A 22,007-nucleotide genomic window follows, 5' to 3' on the forward strand; every position below is an offset into this window, starting at 1 on the left:
TGTCATAAATTAAGTCTAATTTCAACTTATTCATCGACATAAATTTTAAATTTTGTTGAAAATAAGTATAGATATTAATAATTACACTAAATATTAATAGCGTATTTTAGTTCAGGACATGAATCATTTATAGATAAGAGATGTTCCTTTATTTATTTATTTTTGTTTAATGGGAGAATAAAAGCTGGAATAACTAACTAAATGATTGAAAGTTAGTACTTTGGTATAGTGTACTTTCTAATAGCCAAAAGCAAGAAAAGCTGAAAATATATGGGATACAAAATTTTCTTAGAATTCCACTTGCTACACAAGATCTACATGGGAAAACTTTCTTTTCTACATTTGATCTTGGAAGATATACAACAAATGAACAAACTAACTTGTAAGCTCTAGAACAAAAGAAGGCAAAAGAGTACTTCTTTCCTTCACCTAGGTTATAATCCTATACAGGATTGGCTAACTTTCCTTCTTGCTGCTCTTCTTGCCTTTCTTTTGCTTCTGCTTCAACTGAGTTAGGCCTGCTGCCGATATCTTCACATTACCTATAAACGCGGCAACCAACTCGGGATCCGTACAGGCTTTCATCAACTCCTTCTCCCGGTTCGTAGCTTCGGACATGTGGCTGAACAGGTTCATTGCAGTTTTTGCAGCTATACAATAAAATGGTAAAATTATGGCACCATCATGAAATTATACATTCCTAGTTGATGATAACCACAAATTTAAAGCAGAATATATGGTAAATCGGTAACATACAATTAAATAAAAATAAGTCATACCTTTTCCTTTCTTCAGGGATCCAGGAATTATCTTCACTCTATATTTGTAGGACTGAACTGCATTATAAGGACCACAGACAGGAACAGCGTATAAGAGAATGTCATTAGGGAGTGGATTCCCAGTCAAGTAATCCACATCATTTAGTTTTTCTTTCTCTTCTTCTCCTATTTCATTAATATCATCTTCTTCCATTGCCACCCTATCTGCTTGGGAAGGGTTACTAGCACTCTTATTAAGATTTTCTTCGGTTTCACCAATTGAATGACTATCCGGTTGCTCCTTACAATCCCGAGATAAGTGACCTGCCTTCTTACACTTGAAACATATCTTTGGAGCTTCTGAAGGACCTGCCACAATAGACATTTTAACACACTAGGAAACATAATATGGTATAATTGGCACAAAAATGTCTCTCAATTTTAAGTGAAGTTCATATCACAGTGATCAACTAATAGATACGAGGTGATTAGGCTTGATCTACAAAAAAGGGCCAGGAATGAATGAACTAAGTTGTGCTCAGCTGGCATACAAACTTTCTTTTTTTTTTTATGTTCGTAAACACAATATAATTACTTTTTTTTTGGTGTATGATAATATACATATATTAACTATGACATACATAACTTAATTGGCAGAATTTATGAACCAAACAAATAAACCATTAAACGAGTCAAGCTTGGATATTCTTTAGCTCAATTTTCACTATTTGGCTCATGAACCAGACAAAACCGACTAAGGAGTTTAGAAAGCCAACTTGGCTCATTCAATTGAATGAGTTGAGCAATAAGTCAAGCAGAGAAGTTCATAAGCTTTATTTGGGCAAAGATATAAAACCATTCATATACTTAACCCAATGACTTAAGCTTTTAGATTGTAAATATTATTAGAGCTTCTATGCCAAATGGTTTATAATTTGATCTTTATTACCCTCATTCTAATAAAAAAATTTGAATTTTAGCATAAGTAACTAGACCCATATATGGTCTGCCTCTAATAACTTTTGGAAGAGATGGTTCACTAAAAAAAAAAAAGGCAAGTTTGAGCCAAACATAATGGTTTATACCAAATTCAAGCCAACTTGAAGATAACCCAATTTTCATCAAACTGAATCTCTACTAAACTCATTTTCAGAATTACTGGTGATGAGATTGAGAAAGACTTACCATTTCCAGGTTTTATCCCTTTGTCTGGTGCATCTTTTTCACTTGATGTCTCTTCCTTCTTGTTTGACTTTCCAGAGGACTACAAGTACACAACAAAGACCCAACTTCAGAGTGTAACTCATAATGAAACTGTACCCCGGAAAATCATAAAGATGCAAGAATTACTTGGAGGTAGCAAGTATCAGTGAGAATTTTCATAATAAGATTTCTTTAATACTTTTTCCTTTTCTGATTTATTTAAAGACTATTTTAGGGAGAGGCATAACATTAGTCAGATTTTACATATGTTGGCATTATGGGATGAATTTGCAGTCATATGGATAATTCAGTTTAGAATGAAAAAACACAGATAGAACATGCTAAGACACAAAAATATCGGCTTTTCCCATGTGGATAGGAGGAAAAAAGACGTGCAAGTTACTGAACTCACAGCTAATAACGCCATTCGGATGCTCCTTTCTTCCTCATCTTGATCAGCATACTTCTCCTTTATCTTCTTAAGTTTTCCTTTCTGACCACGGCTGATTTTTTGACCACCTGCCTTTGAATTTTGAACTTCTTTTGCAGGTAGATTAGCAGAACTATCAGTTGCTTTTGGGTCATCCTTTCCATGTCCAACATTTGCATCTGCCACACCATGTTTCTGTTCTTTTTTACTTTTTCTTCTCTCTGCTTTTGATATATAAGGCTTATCCCTTACTGAAGGTTTGCTCTCTTCCAAATGATGCTCACTGCCCAAATCAATATTAGGGTTCTCAACTCCATAGTTTTTACTTGATTTAGCAACAGATCCAAGTCCCAGAGCACGATCAAGAAGTTCCTCGAGTTGAGGGTTAACAGATGCTAAGCCATTTCCACTAGTATCAGATACTTTTCCCCCATCACCCGAAGCCATCTTACTTGTCTCTTTTGGAGGTAAATAACTTGAAACTGTTGTTTCAGCGTTGATAGTAGCCGAACCTGTCTGAGATGTGTCTGCAGTAAAGCTTTCGTGTAAGGGCTTCTGTGAATCTGCACTCAAACTACCATTGCTTTCTAAGTCTGCAGCAGATTTTGTATCACTAACATCCTTCTCAGACTCTGAATCAGATTGATCTTCAATTGGACCAGTTTCATCATTATCATCTACTGCTTCCTCTTCTCCTCTTACTCTCCTTTCATTTATATGTGATCCCAAAGAACTCTCATCCAAACGAAATAGCAGTCCAAAACCCATGATAAGAGGGTGTGGTGGAAGAAAATTTTTCTTTCCCCGGATCATGAAACTTCCAACTGTCAGATATTCCCCTGTAGGAGCAGTTTTACTAACCTGATGTGGATAAACCCACCACGCACTAGTAACAATTTTTGAATCCCATGCCTGGCTATGGCATACCTACATTTCAAAATGATAGGCATGGGTTAATGGCTAGCATTTAATTCCGGTCATGAAAATGAAACAAAATAAAGTAAATCTAAATGGAGCATGGGATGAGAAGATGTTTAACATACTGTAAAACATCCTGCTTGGTTTAGTGTAAGAGGTGGAACTGGTTGATCAGGCTTGTGATTCTTGATAACTGTACTGGAAGCACCATGGAGATCGGCATGCACATAGCTATTGCATATATCAAATCAACAAAATAAGAGAGAATCAGACATCAAATTATACTTCAGAATAAAACACTTTGGTATGTTTCAGAGTATCATAAAATCAATATTTACTTCTAAACCATGATTACAGTTGTTTCAGGCGCATCAAACTGCTACTTGGATTAAACATTTTGCTTTATTGACCGAAATGAAACAGTACAAGTAATTTAAATTGCACAATAATGAGAAAAGAAGTTGACTCCAGAGGAAACCACAATAACCAAACATAATTGAGGTGAAATATCTTAGACACCAAAATTTCAAGTCCTGACCCCATACTCTTTTTTTGTTATTAAGATTGCCAAAAAATAAAAAGAGCACAACTAGCAAGATGACCCCATTAACTTTAAGATATACTCAAGTTTTCTTGATATGAAGAATGTGAGTTTAAACCTTATTATTAATCATTACACAATAACTTTTATATGTCAATGTTTTAAACTTCAAAATTTAGTTTAGAGCCATGGTAGTGTAATACATCATTAGATACTTACAGATCTCCTTTTGACATATATCGCTTCACTATCATCTCATTTTGTTGGGCATCACGTCCACTAATAATCAAATAGTTCTCACTGCTAATGAACCAATTAAATTTCTCAAACCAGTGAACTTTTCGCATATGTGAAATTGTGGCAACACTTTTTTCCTGAAAATAAAATTGTTAAACAAATGAGCAAATTACATAAGTAGTCTTTTATTTTAAGATTAAAAAGAATAGATGAAAAGTTGCAAAAGCAGTCATATATAAAATGATGATCAAGAAAAGAAAAAAGAAAAAGACTATTAGCTTGGTTGTCATGCAGTTCTACATATTGCTCATTCAGCGATAAAATGGCTATCTTTATCTAAATATTTATTTTATTTATTTTTGGGTTAGACAAAGAAACTAAAGACTACTGAGGCACCCTCCAAAACAATAAAAGGACAGCAAAAAGGAAGAGCCTAATATCATAGATATAGCAAAAGGATAATTTTATTCCATGATCATAGCATGGATTCATTAGCAATAAATAAAAGCAATGGAGAATATTTATTAAGAAAATAAGTTCATCACATTATAGGAAGAAAAATTTCCAGAGCAGAGGATAAGATCCTCCCTTTTTTTAGAAATAAAAAAGCTTGCAAAGTGGCAGAAATTCCTAGTATTATGATCTGGTAACAGCATCTCTCTAATCGTAATCCAATAACTATTTAGCTATATATACAGTAGATTAAAGATAGGCAAATCCAATTTATATCAACCTGATTAAGCTGTAGGCGAGTCTTTTTCTCTGCAGCTTTAAACGCCTTTTCATGCGCAGTCATAGTCTTTTCCTGTTTGCTCTCTTGCTTTTTCTTCAGTTCATACCACCTCCGAGCATTGGCATGAGCTGAGAGAGCTAAATCAACTTCAACCTTGAAAGCAAACATAATATGGTTACTAATGTCACATATTGAAAAGGGGGGAGGTGGGGTGGGGGAAATCACACATATTCTTTGGGAAAGAAAATTCAACAAAACCAAATAGATGGTGAAACTGACAACAAAAACTAATGGACCTTAGTGAAAATCTGAGAGTAAAAATGACTTATTGGCTTAGACATGGTTTATGATTGAATGCGATAATCGTCTAATAATCGAATCCGTATAACAGATATCCCACATAGTGGGATAAGACTTTGTTGTTGTTGTATAACAGATCTCACCTAGTACATAACAAGATTGTTCTTGTTTTTAGAAATGAATTTCTACTTCAACAAGAAGTGATAAATAAATAAGAACCTTATCTACAGGGAGTGTCTTCTCATCATCATCCATTTCATCAAGATTGTTTGCCAACAGTAAAGTCATGCAGTTCCTCTCAAGATGGAGCTTGTCAATGAGACTAGCAACAGGGTTTCCAGCTTTCTTTTCATCTTTCACCATACGTGAAAGGTCATCCCAGTTCATACCCTTTGCAAGAGCTACACGAACAGCTAATATAGCAGCATCCACATCTTCTAAGTTGTATTCTATCAATTCTGCCATTTTAACACAGTGATCAGCTTCTTTCCTCAATGTGTGCACTCGATTTTCCTACACAGAGAAATGATAGATATAATTGTTTTACATGTTAGCACCATCAATGAAATCAATAATACTTGAACAGCAAGTTTTTTCACTTTTTTCTCAACTTCACATGAAAGCTATGTCTGTTTATTAGATCTGAAAGAGACTTCAAATATTAGGACATAAACGTGTATTTAGTCTTATAAGAGGTACTTCTTTTGGGTTAGAATCCAGGAGTGTGAAACTGGCATGGGTACCAACCTGATCCTGGCGTATTTTATTCAGCTTCTGAGCAGCTGAGTTTTCTTTGGCTTTCTGCTGTTGTTCAGACCTTTGGCTCTCAATTTTGCTGTAGAACTCATCCAAGGAAGCATCAAATGTCTCAAATTTTGTGTAATCCCTTGACTTAAACTGGTTGAGTAAGATTGGGCAGAACTCGTCATAAATCTGCATCAACATATACAGAATACCACAAAATCATTTGAGTATGCATTTTTGTCCCTAATTCTCTCCCATACTCACTATGCCCCCATAATTATAGAGAAATAGAATAAAACCTGGCTAACACTTCCTGTTTGAGAGGAAGAATCCTTTCCCAAATTTTGTTTCTGCATCAAAATGTATCCTTCAGGAACTATTTCACCAGAAATAACATCCAGCATCCAATCTTCAAACTTTGCAACAGCTTGGACCAAAGCCTGAACGGTAGCATCATCCCATGTTTTATCTTTGGGAGCTTTTGTATTGGGGATTAACCCAGCATCTAATATTATATGCTCAGAAAGGGCAGGTCCATAACCAAGTGCCTCCCCAAGGACACTTTTCAATGTGGCAGATGACTTCCCGCCTTTACGGAATCCATGCTTTTCTTTTCCTGTATTAGCAATATCAGCTTCATTTCCATTGGCCTTAACAGCCTCATCATTGTCATCTTCCTTAGAGGTCATTAGCGCTGTCTGCAACTTTTGGGCAGTAGTTCGCTCAAATACTCGACAGCTTTCTATGGGATAACGATGACGTGACATGATTGCAAGCCCCTTATCGTCATCCCTGTTATTGATGAATTGCCATCATTCCAAATACTAGACATTTAAGAATTCCAATAGAAATTCTAAACGAGCACTAATAGTATAACTTAGTCAAAGCAATTGCATTATGATACCCAAGTAAAGTTATGTAATTAGTCCCATTTTCAAAGGACTACCATAAGTCCATAACATTCAGAATAAGGCACAAGAAAATTGACAATCCTACATATGTGCTATGTAAGAAATCAACATCTTATCACAGTATCCTTATCCTCCACAGCTATTCTAATTTGCTCTCTCAAGTCTTGACATATTCTTCTTTTATCACAAACTCCTACCACTGTTAAGCTAGTAAAAAGAATATAAAGTACAAGAATTCGGATTTTCATCTGTTTTGTCTATTAATAATTAATGTCTCACAGTTCTTACTATACATATCAAGGGGAAGGAACGATTTGATATTAGGGACAAGCACAAGAATTAACCTATGAGATCGCAGGAGAGTCAGGACAGTAAAGTTAGCATCTGTAAGGAGGATGTTCCCCTGGGCATAGAGTTCCAATATAACATAGTTTGCATTCTCCCCCAATCCAAATTGAAAGAGAATAATCTGACACAGTTTAAAGAAAACAAAAATCAAAACATAAAATAAATTTCTACAAATTAATAGGAGAACAAAAAAGATAGGGGTAATACCCTATCATAGCCAAGCTGCCTAACATCTTCAAGCCTCCTAGTCCGAATATGCTTCCTCAATTTGAGAGTAAAACCAGAAGGAGTATTGCTCTTATCACTATAATAATCATGATCAAACAACCAATTAAATTAAGATCACTGAATGCTCTAGTATTAAAATTGAAACTATAATAAACAAATTAGAATGTAATGATGTGAAGATTGAAGGATTACCGCATGTACACAGTGGTGTGCAATCTGACGCCACTTTCCATGAGAAGGAGGACCTTTTCGCTTTCGCCGGATTCCGAAACTCCGCTACTGTTCATCAGCTTGAAGACATACGTCTGCATAATAAGATTGAGATCAAAATCAAAATTAAAATAATTAGTAAGGATTTAATTTTGATTGAAGATTAAAAAAAAAAGAATATGAGAATAGAGAAGTGTTTTTCCTACCTTGGGAGTGAGGTCGTAGACATTGGAGCAACGCATTCCGATCAAGCGACGAAGGCACTTAACCTCCGCCGCCACGTCAGCAGTGTTCATCCGCACCTTCACCATGTTTGTGTTGTGTGGGTTTAGGGTTCGGTAGATGAGAGAAAGAGGTTAGTGTGTTGAAGTTGAAGAAATGATCGGAATGCAGTGCTGTCTATAGAGTTGAGGAAGAAGAACGAAGAAGGAAGTAAATACGTCGTCGTTGTTTTGTAACAGAGTAACCAATCAAAATGGTACCAAAAAACCATCCCAAAACATGATAACAACAAATATGGGCAATTTACTTTTTGAGAGGGTAACAATTATATTTCTTTTACTTGCGTGTCCTGATTTATTGATTTGCATATTAAACTTCAAAACGGCGTCGTTTTGAAGGAAAAAAAAAAAAAAAGGGCTATCAGCTATGCACGAACCCTAATAGCCACCACTCTCAGTATCTCTCAACTCTCACCCTCCCACAGCCCTTCATTGTCGTCGCACCTCTCCTCCATCGCTGTCGCGGAGCTCCTCTCCTCCATCGCCGTCGTCGAGCTCCTCTCCTCCATCGCCGTCGCCGAGCTCGCCACCTCCACCGTCGTCGCCCAGCTCTCCACCTCGGTTCATGTATGCGGGCATGTTTCTGTTCATGGTTCTGTTCCTATTTGAGTTCATGTTCCTATTTATGTTCATGTTTCTGTTCCTCTCTATCACAGAAAACATGCTCTTTGATGTTTATCTGGATTACATGATTTTGAGTTGCTGCTTCATGTTTATCTGGATTACATGATTTTGGTTTCTGTTTGATGAATCTTGAATCTGTTTTTGGCTTTCTATTATGATGCGTTGAAGGCAGCTGGGGATTATTTTTGCTGCTTCATGAATCTGAGTTCAATTTTTGCTGCTTCAATTTTTGCTGCTTCAATTTTGAGTTGTTGTTTCTTCAATTTTGCTACTTCATGAATCTGAGTTCAATTTTTGCTGCTTCAATTTTGCTGCTTCAATTTTGAGTTGCTGTTTCATGAATTTTGCTGCTTCATGAATCTGAGTTCAATTTTTGCTGCTTCAATTTTGCTGCTTCAATTTTAAGTTGCTGTTTCATGAATTTTGCTATTTTATTTTTTGTTTAGTTATCAATTTTGATGTTTGAAGTTGTTTGTAAACCTCTAATCTTAAGTAATGGATAATTTATTATGTGAAATATTAAATTTTATTAAGTTATAAATTATTGAATTTTGTTAAGTTTAATAATTTTATTTAATATTTAATTAAACTGGTTGAACCCCGGTCGAACTAGTGAACCATTGAACCAGTGACCTCACCGGTTTAGTGACCGGTCCGGTTCTCGCAACCTTGATTATTATGTAAATCGTAGGTTATTACGTTTTACAATTTACACATAAATCGTGCTAGTTTTTTACAGTTTATAAATGAAACAAAATGAGCATAAACCGTGCTAGCTTCTCATGGATTATGCATGAAAAACATAGGTGAAAACCGTGCTAACTTCTCATAGTTTATGAGTAAACTGTGTGATCATAAAACTCCTTAAGTTACTACGGTTTATACTTGGAGGTGTATAAATACATAATCCGCGTTAAGTAAACTCTGAGAGTTTGAGAGAGCATTCGGAGAAGTCTTTGGGGTGATTTTTAGCCTTTGGGTGGTGGAGCGATGGAAGACGAAACTCGCATGTACCGATTAAATGGCATTGCGCACGTGACTGGGAACATCGACCAAGAGGTTAGTTATACTACCTTATTATTATTATTGTTATTGTTATTGTTATTGTTAGAGAAAATAGGAAACTAATATGAGAAATATAAAATGTCGTGTTTTAGTTATGGATAAAGAATATATATGGATGGTAAAGTTGTGTTAATGGGTGATTTTAATGCCATTTCTAATCAATTGGAGAAAGCAGGTGGGGGTGCTAATCTCCTTCTTCTATTGAAATTTTTAACAGTTTTATTGATGATAATTCTCTGATTGATATTGGTATGGTCGGAAGACCGTTCACTTGGTCAAATAGACGGAGGGGTGACGAGTTGATACAGGAAAGACTGGACCGATTCCTGGTAGGAGTTGATTGGCAGCAACTCTATCCCAATTCAACGGTTCTTAGACTGTCAGAATCAGGCGCGGATCACTCCTCTCTTCTCTTAGACTCTAATCCGAGAACTGAGAGATGTAAACGCCGATTCAAATTCCAAGAAAGATGGTGTTCCAATGATGAAATAAGGCAGATTGTTAGAGAGGTTTGGCACGAACAGATTGATGGTTCAGCCATGTATATCCTAGCTCAAAAAATAAAACATTGTCGGCATAAGATTGTCAGATGGCAGCAAGAACACAGATCTAATTCGAAGGTGGATATTGATTTACTACAGTCTGAATTAGAGGAACTTCATTTAGCAGGAATTCATGGAGGCGACATCATTTCAGAAATAAAGGACAAACTTGAAAAAGCATTGCAAAATGAGGAATCTTATTGGAAAGATAAGTCTAGAGTCAAATGGCTCAAATCCGGTGATCAGAATACAGCTTTCTTCCATCAGAAATTTAGAAATCGAACCCAAAGGAATAGAATTTGGCAACTAACTGGCAGTGATGGTGAAGTGGCTACTTCAAATGCTGGTATTGCTTCTGTGGCTGAATCTTATTTCAAGGACATCTTTTCCTCCACTTGTCATGAGAACCCTGAACCTCTGTTTACTGATTTTAAACCTAAGGTTACAGCCGTAGGCTTCAAAGACCAGTGACTATGGAGGAAGTGAAACATGCAACATTTAGCATTCATCCTCAAAGTGCCCCAGGAGACGATGGTATGACAGCAAAATTTTTTCAAAGCTTCTGGAACATACTTAGTGGTGATGTGTTTCAAGCAGTTAAGAGCTTCTTTTCAGGGGGTAGAATTTTGAAGGGTTTTAACCACACTCAGATCTGTCTTATTCCCAAGATTTCTGATGCTAAAGATATGATTCAGGTAAGACCAATAAGCCTATCTTCAGTCTTTTACAAGATTATCTCCAAAGTATTTGTACATAGACTTCAGGGTATGATGAATAGACTAATTACCCTACGCAGAGTGCTTTTATTAAAGGCAGATTAATCTCTGATAATATCCTAATTGCTCACGAGTGTATGCATTACTTGAAAAACAAAAAAAGGGGACTCGAAAATGAAATGGCGCTAAAATTAGATATGAGTAAGGCATATGATAGGGTGGAATGACACTTTCTTTGGTTTATATTGGAGAAGTTTGGTTTTGACTCGCGGTGGATCATGTGGATTCGAGAATTAGTGACAACTGTTTCTTATTCTGTTATTGTGGAAGGACAACCTTATGGTTTCTTCAAACCAAATAGAGGTATTTGACAAGGAGATCCTCTATCTCCCTATCTTTTTCTTTTCTGTGCAGAAAGTCTCTCCTTCTTGCTACACAAGGCAGAACAAAACAGACTAATTCAGGGTCTTCAGATACATAGGCGATGTCCCAAGGTCAACCACCTCCTCTTTGCTGATGATTCCATCTTATTCTGTAAGGCTAATCCTGAAGTATGTTCAAATATCCTGCATTTATTGAATTCTTATGAAAGCATCAATGGCCAGAGGGTAAATCTTAATAAATCTGCTGTATTCTTTAGCCACAACACTTCCTCCACTACTCGTACACTACTGGCTAACTCTATGAATATTAATCATATTGGGGCTCAGGATAAATACCTTGGTTTGCCTTCTACAGTCTCTAAATCGAAAAAGGCTTCTTTTAGTATGATCAAAGAAAAGGTTCGGAAAAGAATCCAAGGGTGGAAGCGCAATCTTCTATCGTCAGGTGGTAGACATGTATTGCTTAAATCAGTGGGAGAAGCTATTCCTATTTATACATTGTCTTGCTTCAAGTTGCCTGATGGTTTAATTTCGAAAATTCACTCTCTACTTTCTCAGTTCTGGTGGGGACAAAAAGGTTATGAAAGGCGAATGGCTTGGATTAGCTGGGACACTATGACTCGCCCACGAAAGGAAGGAGGCCTTGGATTTAAAGATCTCAAAATCCAAAATCTGGCGCTTTTAGGCAAACAGTTTTGGCGACTCGTAACACAGCCTACTTCCTTATTATCCAAAATCCTAAGAGGTAAATACTTTAGCAATGGTAATGCTATAATGGCAGAAATTGGAGTCTTACCTTCTTGGGGATGGAGGAGCATACTGGAAGGCCGAAAGATTGTTGAAAAAGGTCTTAATTGGGCTGTGGGTACTGGAGAGAATATCTGAACCTTTGAGGATCCTTGGCTGCCCCCTCCGTATCCTTTAATGATTTCTGACATGCCAAATAGACAAGCTATTTCTGAGTTGGTTCCAAGAGTTAAAGATCTAATTACTGAAGATAGGAATTGGAATCAGAATCTCATTCAAGAATTATTTTCCCAAGACGTTGCAAACAGAATTTTGTCAATTAAAATTCAGCAGAGTAGGGACAAATTGCAATGGGATTTGAACAAATCCAAGCAATATGATACAGCTTCAGGTTACAGAATTGGCTATTTATTTTACTATCCGCCTCTGGAGCTTTGCCCTAATTATATGCAGCAGAAAAAGCCGTGGATTGATTTATGGAAGTTGAACTTGCCTCACAAAATTAAGCTATTTATCTGGAAATCTCTACATGGCCGGCTTCAGGTGCTTGCTTAGATTCATCACCGCATCCCGTCTATATCACCAATATGCCCCTGCTGTCATGAAGCAACCGAAACAGTCACTCATTGTTTGATCGATTGCTCTAGAATTAAAGATGTATGGTCTCAGAGTTATCTTCGTGACTGTTTCCCCCTCAGAGTCCTAACGACTTTTGGACATGGTGGACTGCATCAACAGAGATGCTTAACCCGTTGAAGAATGCTGACTGTAATCCTCAATTGCTTGCCATCATTTGCTAGAACTGCTGGAAAGCTCACAACCAGTTGATTTTTTAAGGTTCTACTTCAATGCCGTCTACCATTCTAGCAAGCTCTGTCAAGTTGCTCCGTAAAATCCAAAGAACTCCCAATTTAGGTCGTCATTTCCATGAGGCAAGCTCTTAGTTTCATTCAATTTGATTTATCATTCTTTCTTCTTTAAGATTTTTCTTCGTTTTTCGACCACGCACCGTTGGATGAATACCTTCAGTGTAGTGTTTTTGGAAAATCTCCACCTTTCATTACGCTGTCCTGCTTTTGGACATCTTTGTATTTCATTTTTCAATAATTAATGAAATATAACCTACTATCTTTGAAAAAAAAGAATATATATGCTCAAGTTGTATGTTTATACTAAATTTTTTAAATTAGATTTACTCTTATTAATATTTTAAGTATGATGAGGATTACATGATATATGTGAACCACTCTGTTTTATGTTTTGATGTGTGGCAAATTAGTTTTGTCGTTAATGAATCGTAAATTTTTTGGATTTCTTGAGTGTCGAAATAATTCCTTATCCACATGTTCCAACCTACTAAGGTTATTACCTGTGTTAGGAGACAACAAAATATGCCTCTACATGAACAGATTATACCGTATCTGGAGACCGCGGGCTTGTATCACTTGGCTAGGCTGAACAGCCAGTGGTTCTGGATTGATGAGCCTCTACTTAGCGCATTCGTTGAGAGGTGGCGCCCTGAGACCCATACCTTTCACATGCCGTTTGGGGAGTGCACTATCACTTTGCAAGATGTGGCATATCAGCTGGGTTTGCCCATCGATGGGGAGGCCGTTAGTGGGTGCCTGACTGACTTTGAGAATCTGATGGAGAACGGAAGACCAGCATGGGAGTGGTTTCGGGAGTTGTTTAGCGAGTTACCGCCACCGAATAAAGTCAAGCAGATGACGGTTCACTTCACATGGTTCCATGAGAGGTTTCGGGTTCCCCCAGCAAATGCGAGTGAAGAGATCGTGCGTATCTACGCGCGTGCTTATATTATGATGTTGTTGTCGTCTCAACTGTTTGCGGACAAGAACGCAAACCAGGTTCACCTTCGCTGGTTGCCATATTTGGCATCGATGGAAGACTTGGGAAGATATAGTTGGGGCTCGGCTGCACTGGCCTGGTTGTATAGATGTCTGTGTCATGGGACAAACAGAAATGTTGTGAACTTGGCCGGACCGTTACAGCTACTACAGTCTTGGATTTTTTGGAGGTTTCCCAGTCTCAGACCTAGTGGTTTTGATGTGTTTGAATTTTTGCTGGCATCCAGGTATGGTTTATTGTTTTGTGTGGATAACATATTTAATTTGATGTGCTGTCATTCCTAATGAAATGCTCACAATGATACTTGTAGGTGGGCAACATATCTGCCGACAACTGATGCAGGAGATCAAAGAGTGGTGTCAGCACGCCTCTGTTTGGATAGATTTCATGATCGCGACGTGAGTCGTTTAGCTTTTGCTCTTAGAAGTAGTCGTTCATGTTTACTGTGATGGTCTTATCTAACATTACCTTCTCCGTTACAGTTTATGTGGGAGCCTTATTCTGCTCCCGATGTGGTAGCTGTTGTTCATCCGGATATACTTATTGAGGAGCACCGTAGGCTATGGATGGCGGTCACGAGTCTAATATATTTTGCTGCGATAGAGTGGCATCAGGTGGATATAGAGTGGTACCGCAGTTCGGCGGAGTTCAGCATCTCCCTCAGTTTGCTCTAAGCATAGATTGGCTCCATCCGAAGGATGGTAGGGGTGGAGATCGAGTGAGCGCAACATGCAATGGCGTGACAACATGGGTAATGTAAAGCCTGAAAGTAGCCACAGTCGCATGTGTGGTCCTTAAGAGAAACTCGATAGCTACCTAGCGAGAAGTTTCCAGTCGGTGTCGTTTCAGCCACCGTATACTCCGATTAGTGCCTGTCGTATAACGTGACGGTGAAGCACCTGGAGTCTCTCATGTTCCGCTCTATTGCTTTCATCAACGCCTGACAAAATTCATGCCCAGTTCCCAGCTGTGCCTCCGCCATGTCCACGGACCACGAATAGCTCAGCAAGCCTCCCGTAAGTTGACTTAACCAATGAAGTGACTGGGAGGTTGCGAGTTCCCTTTAGGACAGAATTCACACATTCACTAATATTGGTTGTCATGTGCCCAAACTGTCTCCCGCTATCCTGATGCTGGGTCCACTTGTCATATTCCATCCGATTTGCCCAATCACACATGGCTGGATTCTCAGTCCGCATAATGTCAAACCAGTAATAAAACTCTGCTTCAGTCTTTGCATAGGCAGCATTCACCAACATCCTCCTTGCGTCTTTACCTTTGAAGCTTAGGCTAAAATTTGCCACCACATGACGAATATAGAACGCTTGAAAAGAATGTGGAGGCAGCTAACCATTCTCGGGGGCCTCAAGGGCAGCCTTGATGCGATTATGCCTGTCGGAGATAACAAGAATACCCTTCTATGGCGTCACATGCTCTCGTAGGTTGGACAAGAAAAAGGACCATGACTCCGCATTTTCTCCCTCCACAAGGGCGAACGCTATCGGGAGGATGTTCGAGTTCCCATCCTGCGCTATCGCCAACAGCAACGTGTCTCCATACTTGCCATACAAGTGGGTACCGTCAATGCTCACAAGGGGCTTGCAATGTTGGAAGGCCTCAATGCATGGTGGAAATGTCTAGAAAAGACGATGAAAGTACACTGTAGACTCATCGACCTGATCCCCAAGTCTAACAGGAGAGGTCTTCAACACTGTAACTGTTCCGGCCATGGTCGACTGGACCCCTAGCATCCAACGTGGCAACTCGGCATACGACTCTTCCCAATCTCCGTATATTTTGTGCTATTGCCTTCTGTTTTGCCATCCAAACCTTCCTGTAACTAGGCCTGAACCCATAATCGGCTTCCGTTGCTTGTTGCAAGACCTTTACCGTTACCGCAGCATCCGCCCTAACCAATGGATAAATCCTCGCACAGATAACGTGGTAAACAAGCTGTCGGTGATAACTGGAAATGGAAGTGGCCAAGCAAGTGTGCGGACCGTTGTACCTCCTGACCTCCCAAGTACCCTTTCGTGCACGAAGCGATACGCGAATCAACCAACTACAACCTTTGCCGAACTTCTTGCATTTCCCATGATACTTCAGATGATCCGACTCTAACATTCTGTACTCAACACCTCGACGGATGCTATAGTCCTTCACACTCAAAACAGCTTCATCTTTATTCTGGAATGATTGTCCAATCTGAAACTCTGTAGAAAAACCCCCAATAGTAGCACCTCCGTCTGCCTGTTGCCCCAAAACCTCCAAGTTTAGAGTGGAGAAGTGAGGAGGATACTACTGTGTGCCAGAACTTGAAGGGCCATGCTGTGTATGTGGATTGACACATGTGTCATTATCGCTGTCCCCAATTATATCTACAGGCTCCTGGTCAAAGTCGTCATCCTACATTGCATTCTCAACTCGATCAGGTTTCCCGAACCCTTGAACATCGTGCATAATGCCACGACCAGTATCCACCTCAAATGTTTGCTACCGGACCCCACGATTCTCGAACGGTACAGAAGCGACTGCCTCCGTTCGATCTAAATCAGCCGCAAAGGAAGGGAATGCAACATGCGAAACAGTTGGTGTGGCCGCAGGCATCGAACTAGACGCACCGCCCACGGCAGTCGAGCTATGAACCGGAGCTGATGCCCCAGAACTATCGACACCATCCTCCAACTTCGCATACAGCTCGTGTATTCTGACCTCTGAAAAACTCCTAATACAATGAAACAGAACCCGAATATCTTCATCGGCCGCTATCACAAACGTATCATACTTAACACCGGTCAACACAACTGCGATAGGAATCTTGTAGAATAGCTTTTTCGCCCACTTGCTCCCAAATACCCCAAACTTCTGCAAGATGCTGTTCTTTATATCTGACAAAGTGCTTGATGAACTGATAAATACACTCAACGGTTCTCTATCAGTAAACTTCACACTGTATTTTTTGCTTCTTTGAATTTTTCCAGAGCAATGCACTAAGACAAGAAAACTCTCTTCCTCACTTGCCATTGTGAAAATGCTCCTCTTCAACAGCTTGAATCTCACTCATATATATAAAATTTTTCTCTTCATAAACCGTGGCAAGTAACAAAGGTTTTCGCATTTACATATCCCTTCATAAACTGTGGCAAGTAACAAGGTTTTATGATCAAAGTTCTCTCTTCATAATCCGTGGGAAGCTACCACAGTTTATGCTCATTTTGTCTCATTCATAAACCGTGGAAAGCTAGCACGGTTTATGTGTAAATTGTAAAATGTGGTAACCTACCACGGTTTACATAATAATGAATCACTACATGCAAGTAAAGGAAATAAAATTGTTACATTTGAGTAAACAATTCTCTCTTTTATTTTATTCAAGTAAATTACCCAACAAATAAGTTTTAATAAATTAGATATCAAAAATATATTCTAAAAATATATTTTAGAGATAAGATTTTAATGTAAATTTTTATGATTATTATTAGAAAAATAAAAAAACTTATTTTTAAAAATTGATAATTTTATGTTAAATGATTTTTTAAAATAAAATTAGTGTGAATGACAATATTTTTTTGAAAAATGAAAAAAATAAAGATCAAATTTTGTTTTGAATTTTTCTATGCACTTACTAAATATTTATTCAAATATTGTGACAAAAATTCGTATAGAATGGATAAGCCGTTTACTAAATTCAAAAGTTTTTTTAAATAATTTAGAAACTGTTTTATCGATAACATATTTCAAAACCATTTTTGTAATATTTCGAGTTCTAAATTGATAATAGTTAATCCTTTTTAATATGAAAAAATATAAAAAAAACTAACAACTAATGATACAGCTAACTGCATCTAACAAAAAAAATGTCCAAACAGAGAAAACAACACCAAAAAATCAACATAATTTCACTCACACCCCAACCCCAATAAAAAAAGCCCACACAAATCCTTGTCCCTCTCTTCTTCCCATTGCCGCCGTTGACAGCTGCACGCCGCTCCTCTCTCCCATTGTCTAGCGTACCCCTCTGCCAGAGCCGCACGTTGTGCCCTTCTCTTCCACTGCCGCACGTCGCGCCCCACTGCTTGTCATCCACGCCCTTCTCTCCCAAATCCAACTGCCACGCGTCCAACCGCCGAGGGTTGCCGCACGACGCTGTTGTTGCTGCACACCACCGCGACTTGCACTAGAACGCCGTGTCTCGCCACATCCAAACGTGGTGCTCTGGTCACATCGCTTTTTTATATTTTGGATGTTTCTTCTCTTCGGATTTTGGATAATTTTTTAATAGTTTTAGATTTTTTTTTTTACTTTGTTTTTAGATGTTATATTTTCTAATATTTTTTTGAATATTTCGTTTGGTTAGATTTTGAAAATTTTTAAATGATTTTAGATATCTCTATTTTATTAAATTTGGGATATTTTTGTTACGTTTGGAATGTTTTAGAAATTTTTATAACGATTTTAAAAATAATTTTATATATTTTTAAAAATTTTAGATTTTTCTATTAAATTTTTAGATGTTTTTTATAATAGATCGATTTTTATTGGATTCTTAAATTCAAGACTAAACTAAAAATCCAAATATTCCCAAAAAAATTTAGATGGATATTTTAATTCATTAGTTGTGGAACTAATTTATGTTATAATAACTGTTTTTGAGATATAATTATTTTATAATAAAATCTGTTAAAAAATTTATAATTATATTATGTATATATAAAAATTTGTCACATATATAAAATATATAAATATAAAATATATATTAAAAATAAATTAAATAATATATGTATTTAACTATTTATATATAGATATACAATAGCTGCTTTTTTGTATACATAATAATTTTAAAAATTTTATTGAGAACAATAAAGTGAATATTTTATCAAAACACTAATTTTTGAAAATTTTCAAAATATTAAAAGTTTGTTGGAACCAAAGTTTTCAATCTAAAATTTGTTATAAGATCAATATATACATGATTTGTACATGTCATAATAATATTATTTGATTTATATAAAAGATTTTAGTTATTGAGATAAAATTTTGTTGTTATTGTTGACTTGTTATATATATTTAGATTGAATACTATAACTTTTTTTGTCACTATGTTTCAACTCAACAAGTTAATGACTAATCTGCAATATGCAAATTTAAACTTCATTTAAGGATTTATAGTTAACTATTGGATTGTTACATCAATAATGCCCTGCATCCAAGTGATTTTCCTAACCAAGTCCATCTAAGTAATTTACTCTCACGCGTTACGCCACTTATTTGTAACAGAGCTTCAACGTAAACCTTCCATTCTTCAATGTAAAGCTTCCATTCTTCGTTCCTCTTCAACGTAAAGCTTCCATTCTTCGTTTTCTTCTTCATATTTTTTATTTCGTTCCTCTGATTTTCGATCTGCATTTACGTTCTTTTGAATCGAACAGTGTATTGTTCTTCTGAATCGAATGTATTATTCTTATCAAAATAATGAATGATTCAAGTTCAAATCAGAGCAAGAGCGATTTGGATTATTCTTCTGAATCGAATCAAGTGGACGGAGTTTGATGATCACATTTTTCGGTTTATTTGTTATTACATAATGGTCTTGTTATGATAATATTTTCGGTTCATTGTTCAACAATTTTTATTTAACGCAGAAGTTTCTAAATTTGAATAATGCACATTTTTCGGTTCATTTGTTATTACACAATGATCTTGTTATTATAATATTTTGGTTCACTCTTCAACAAATTTGAATTAAATGGAATGAAATGCAATTAAATAAAGTGATAATGAATAATTTCATCCTTCTTTGTTAAAACCAGTGTTGTTTATGTATTTGAATTTGGATAGAATGTAGGAGTTTCTAAAGTCATATAATGCACAATTTTTGGTTCATTTGTTATTACACAATAGTCTTGTGTATGATAGTATTTCAGTTCATTTTGCAGTCTAGGTATATTGTTGATGAACAATTTGTCCCAAAGGTTAGGATGACTTTCAAGATACTTGAAGAAGCTGGAAAGTTCTACAAAGATTATTCCAAACTTGTTGGTTTTTCTACGAGAATAAGAAACACCACTTGAAAGGGAGATGAAATTAAGAATCAACTAATTACATGTAGTAGAAAGGAAAAATGGAATCCAAGATATCTCCAACTCTAAAGACAAACCCCTCAGCTGGAATAAATTGTCCAGCCAGGATTTATGTACATATATTGAAGGATGTTGGTCATTGGATAATTTCTAAAGTTGTTATGAATCATTCACATCCTTGCTGTCTAGATCGAGCAGAGATGCTTAAACAACACATGGAGTTAAGCATGTTTGTGCGTCGTACGATTGAAAATAATGAGGAAGCTGGAATCAGACTGAGTAAAATATATCAGTCATTAGTAGCAGCAGTGGGTGGTCATCGTGAACTAAGTTTTATTGAAAAAGATGTGAGGAATTACATTATAAGGGAAGTACGGAATGTTTCCGAACAAGATGATGCTAAAGAATTTGGGAAGTACTTATTAAGAATGAAAGAAAAGAATCAAAATTTCTATTTTGAGCCTAACCTTGAAGTTGATCACTCTATCAAAAACACATTTTGGGTAGATGCAAGAAGCAGGACTGCGTACGAGTATTTTGGAGATGTTGTTTCATTTGATATGACTTACAACACAAACAGGTATTCGGTTCATTGTGATATACTATTCGGTTCATATGGATAACTAGTTTCGGTTCATAACAAAAAAAATTTGTGTGTCCACTGCAGGTACAATTTGATTTTCGGTTCTTTTGTCGGTGTGAATCACCACGATCAGTCGATACTTCTCGGATGTGCTTTGATGAAAAATGAAAAAATTCAGTCAATTAATTGGTTATTTGAATGTTGGCTTTGTTGCATGGGCGGAAAGGCGCCAAAAGGGATTCTTACTGAGCAATGTGCATCGATGCAAAAGGCTATTAAGAAATGTATGCCAACAACAATTCACCGGTGGTGTATTTGGCATATCATGAAGAAGATCTAGAGTAAATTAAATGGCTACAAGCGACATGAAAAATTCGAACAAGAAATGAGTCATGTTGTTTAGAACTCATTTACAAAAATGCATTTGACAGAAATTGGAATGATTTTCTCATGAAGTATGGTGCTGGAGGCAATAAGTTGCTTTCAGGTAACCGTGGTTTCATTCGAATTAATTGATGTTGTTATTTTTTTTGTTCAGACGGGGATAACTTTCGGTTCATTTTCTCGTCTGATTTTTGCATTGTGCCTCATTTTGCAGAGCTTTTTGAAGATCGTCATTTATGGATTCCAGTTTATCTTGATCACTACTTTTGGGCCGGGATGAGAAGCACACAAAGGAGCGAGAGCATGCATGCTTTTTTAACAAGTTTATCACACGCAATAGCTCATTGATTCAATTTGTGAAGCAATATGATAATTGCCTAGGAAGCAGAGAGCAAAGAGAGAGAGAATTTGATGCTACAGATTTTCATACTATGATACTGTGTGCAACAAAATCATCAATAGAGGCTCAATTTCAGCATGTGTATACTCACGAGAAGTTTAAGAAAGTTCAAGCACAATTTAGAGGAAAGGTGAATTGCATCACAAGATCAACGTAGTCCGCTCTAGGTTTTATGGCATATGAAGTTGTAGAGTAAGTTTCTAACTCAACATTCAACAAGTTTGTTGTTACATACGATTCGATATCACGCGAAGTAAAGTGTCAGTGCTTATTGTTCGAGTCAAGGGATATACTGTGCCGTCATTCTCTGAGTGCCTTAAGTTTTGAGTGAGTAGATAAAATGGCACCAAAAAATATATATTGGAACACTAGAGTAAGAACGTAAAGAGGAGACACACACGTATCAAGAGCAGCCAAGACGAGCCTTTATTGGAGCAAAGAAGCAAGAGGTTTGACGATTTAGTATTTTGGTCGCACAATAGTTGTGAATTTGTGTCAGAATCTGAGGAGTTAACTGAAATTCTGCACCAAATTTTTGATAATGTCATGGCTGAGATGCAAGAATATCAAACGAAAAGTAAATGTAAATGTTCGTTATCTCACGAAGACACTACATTGAATGATGTTAACGACCTTCAAAGTCTCCCACATGTTAGAACAAGAGGACGTCCCAAGAATATATTGGAATCAAATTTGAAAAAAGGATCGCAAATGCATCCAAAAAAAAGAAAAAGCCAACTCTAAGTGAAGTAACATTGATTTCCTTTTGATT

The 22,007-nt window shown here is 36.9% G+C and overlaps 3 protein-coding genes across 3 annotated transcripts; 1 reads left to right on the forward strand and 2 right to left on the reverse strand.

The window, feature by feature from the left end:
* Positions 1-202: 202 nt before the first annotated feature.
* On the reverse strand, positions 203-8,083 carry LOC112741606 (uncharacterized). The gene is made up of 14 exons (XM_025790622.3): positions 7,768-8,083; positions 7,544-7,656; positions 7,331-7,427; positions 7,120-7,244; positions 6,164-6,656; positions 5,868-6,053; positions 5,340-5,633; positions 4,821-4,973; positions 4,070-4,224; positions 3,435-3,540; positions 2,374-3,318; positions 1,944-2,022; positions 780-1,127; positions 203-650 (listed from the first exon to the last, which is right to left on the reverse strand). The coding sequence occupies exons 1-14, from the start codon at positions 7,870-7,872 to the stop codon at positions 457-459; spliced, it is 3,393 nt and encodes a 1,130-aa protein (XP_025646407.1). The 5' UTR covers positions 7,873-8,083; the 3' UTR covers positions 203-456.
* A 2,463-nt stretch (positions 8,084-10,546) lies between these two features.
* LOC112742266 (serine/threonine-protein phosphatase 7 long form homolog) lies at positions 10,547-14,462 on the forward strand. Its single transcript, XM_025791504.1, has 4 exons — positions 10,547-10,768; positions 13,329-14,014; positions 14,099-14,186; positions 14,271-14,462. The coding sequence occupies exons 1-4, from the start codon at positions 10,547-10,549 to the stop codon at positions 14,460-14,462; spliced, it is 1,188 nt and encodes a 395-aa protein (XP_025647289.1).
* A 276-nt stretch (positions 14,463-14,738) lies between these two features.
* On the reverse strand, positions 14,739-16,145 carry LOC140178484 (uncharacterized). The gene is made up of 5 exons (XM_072215580.1): positions 16,104-16,145; positions 15,797-16,038; positions 15,619-15,697; positions 15,250-15,425; positions 14,739-15,078 (listed from the first exon to the last, which is right to left on the reverse strand). The coding sequence occupies exons 1-5, from the start codon at positions 16,143-16,145 to the stop codon at positions 14,739-14,741; spliced, it is 879 nt and encodes a 292-aa protein (XP_072071681.1).
* Between the last annotated feature and the right edge of the window lie 5,862 nt (positions 16,146-22,007).

Source organism: Arachis hypogaea, chromosome 14, assembly GCF_003086295.3.
Source record: "Arachis hypogaea cultivar Tifrunner chromosome 14, arahy.Tifrunner.gnm2.J5K5, whole genome shotgun sequence".
NCBI lineage: Eukaryota > Viridiplantae > Streptophyta > Magnoliopsida > Fabales > Fabaceae > Arachis > Arachis hypogaea.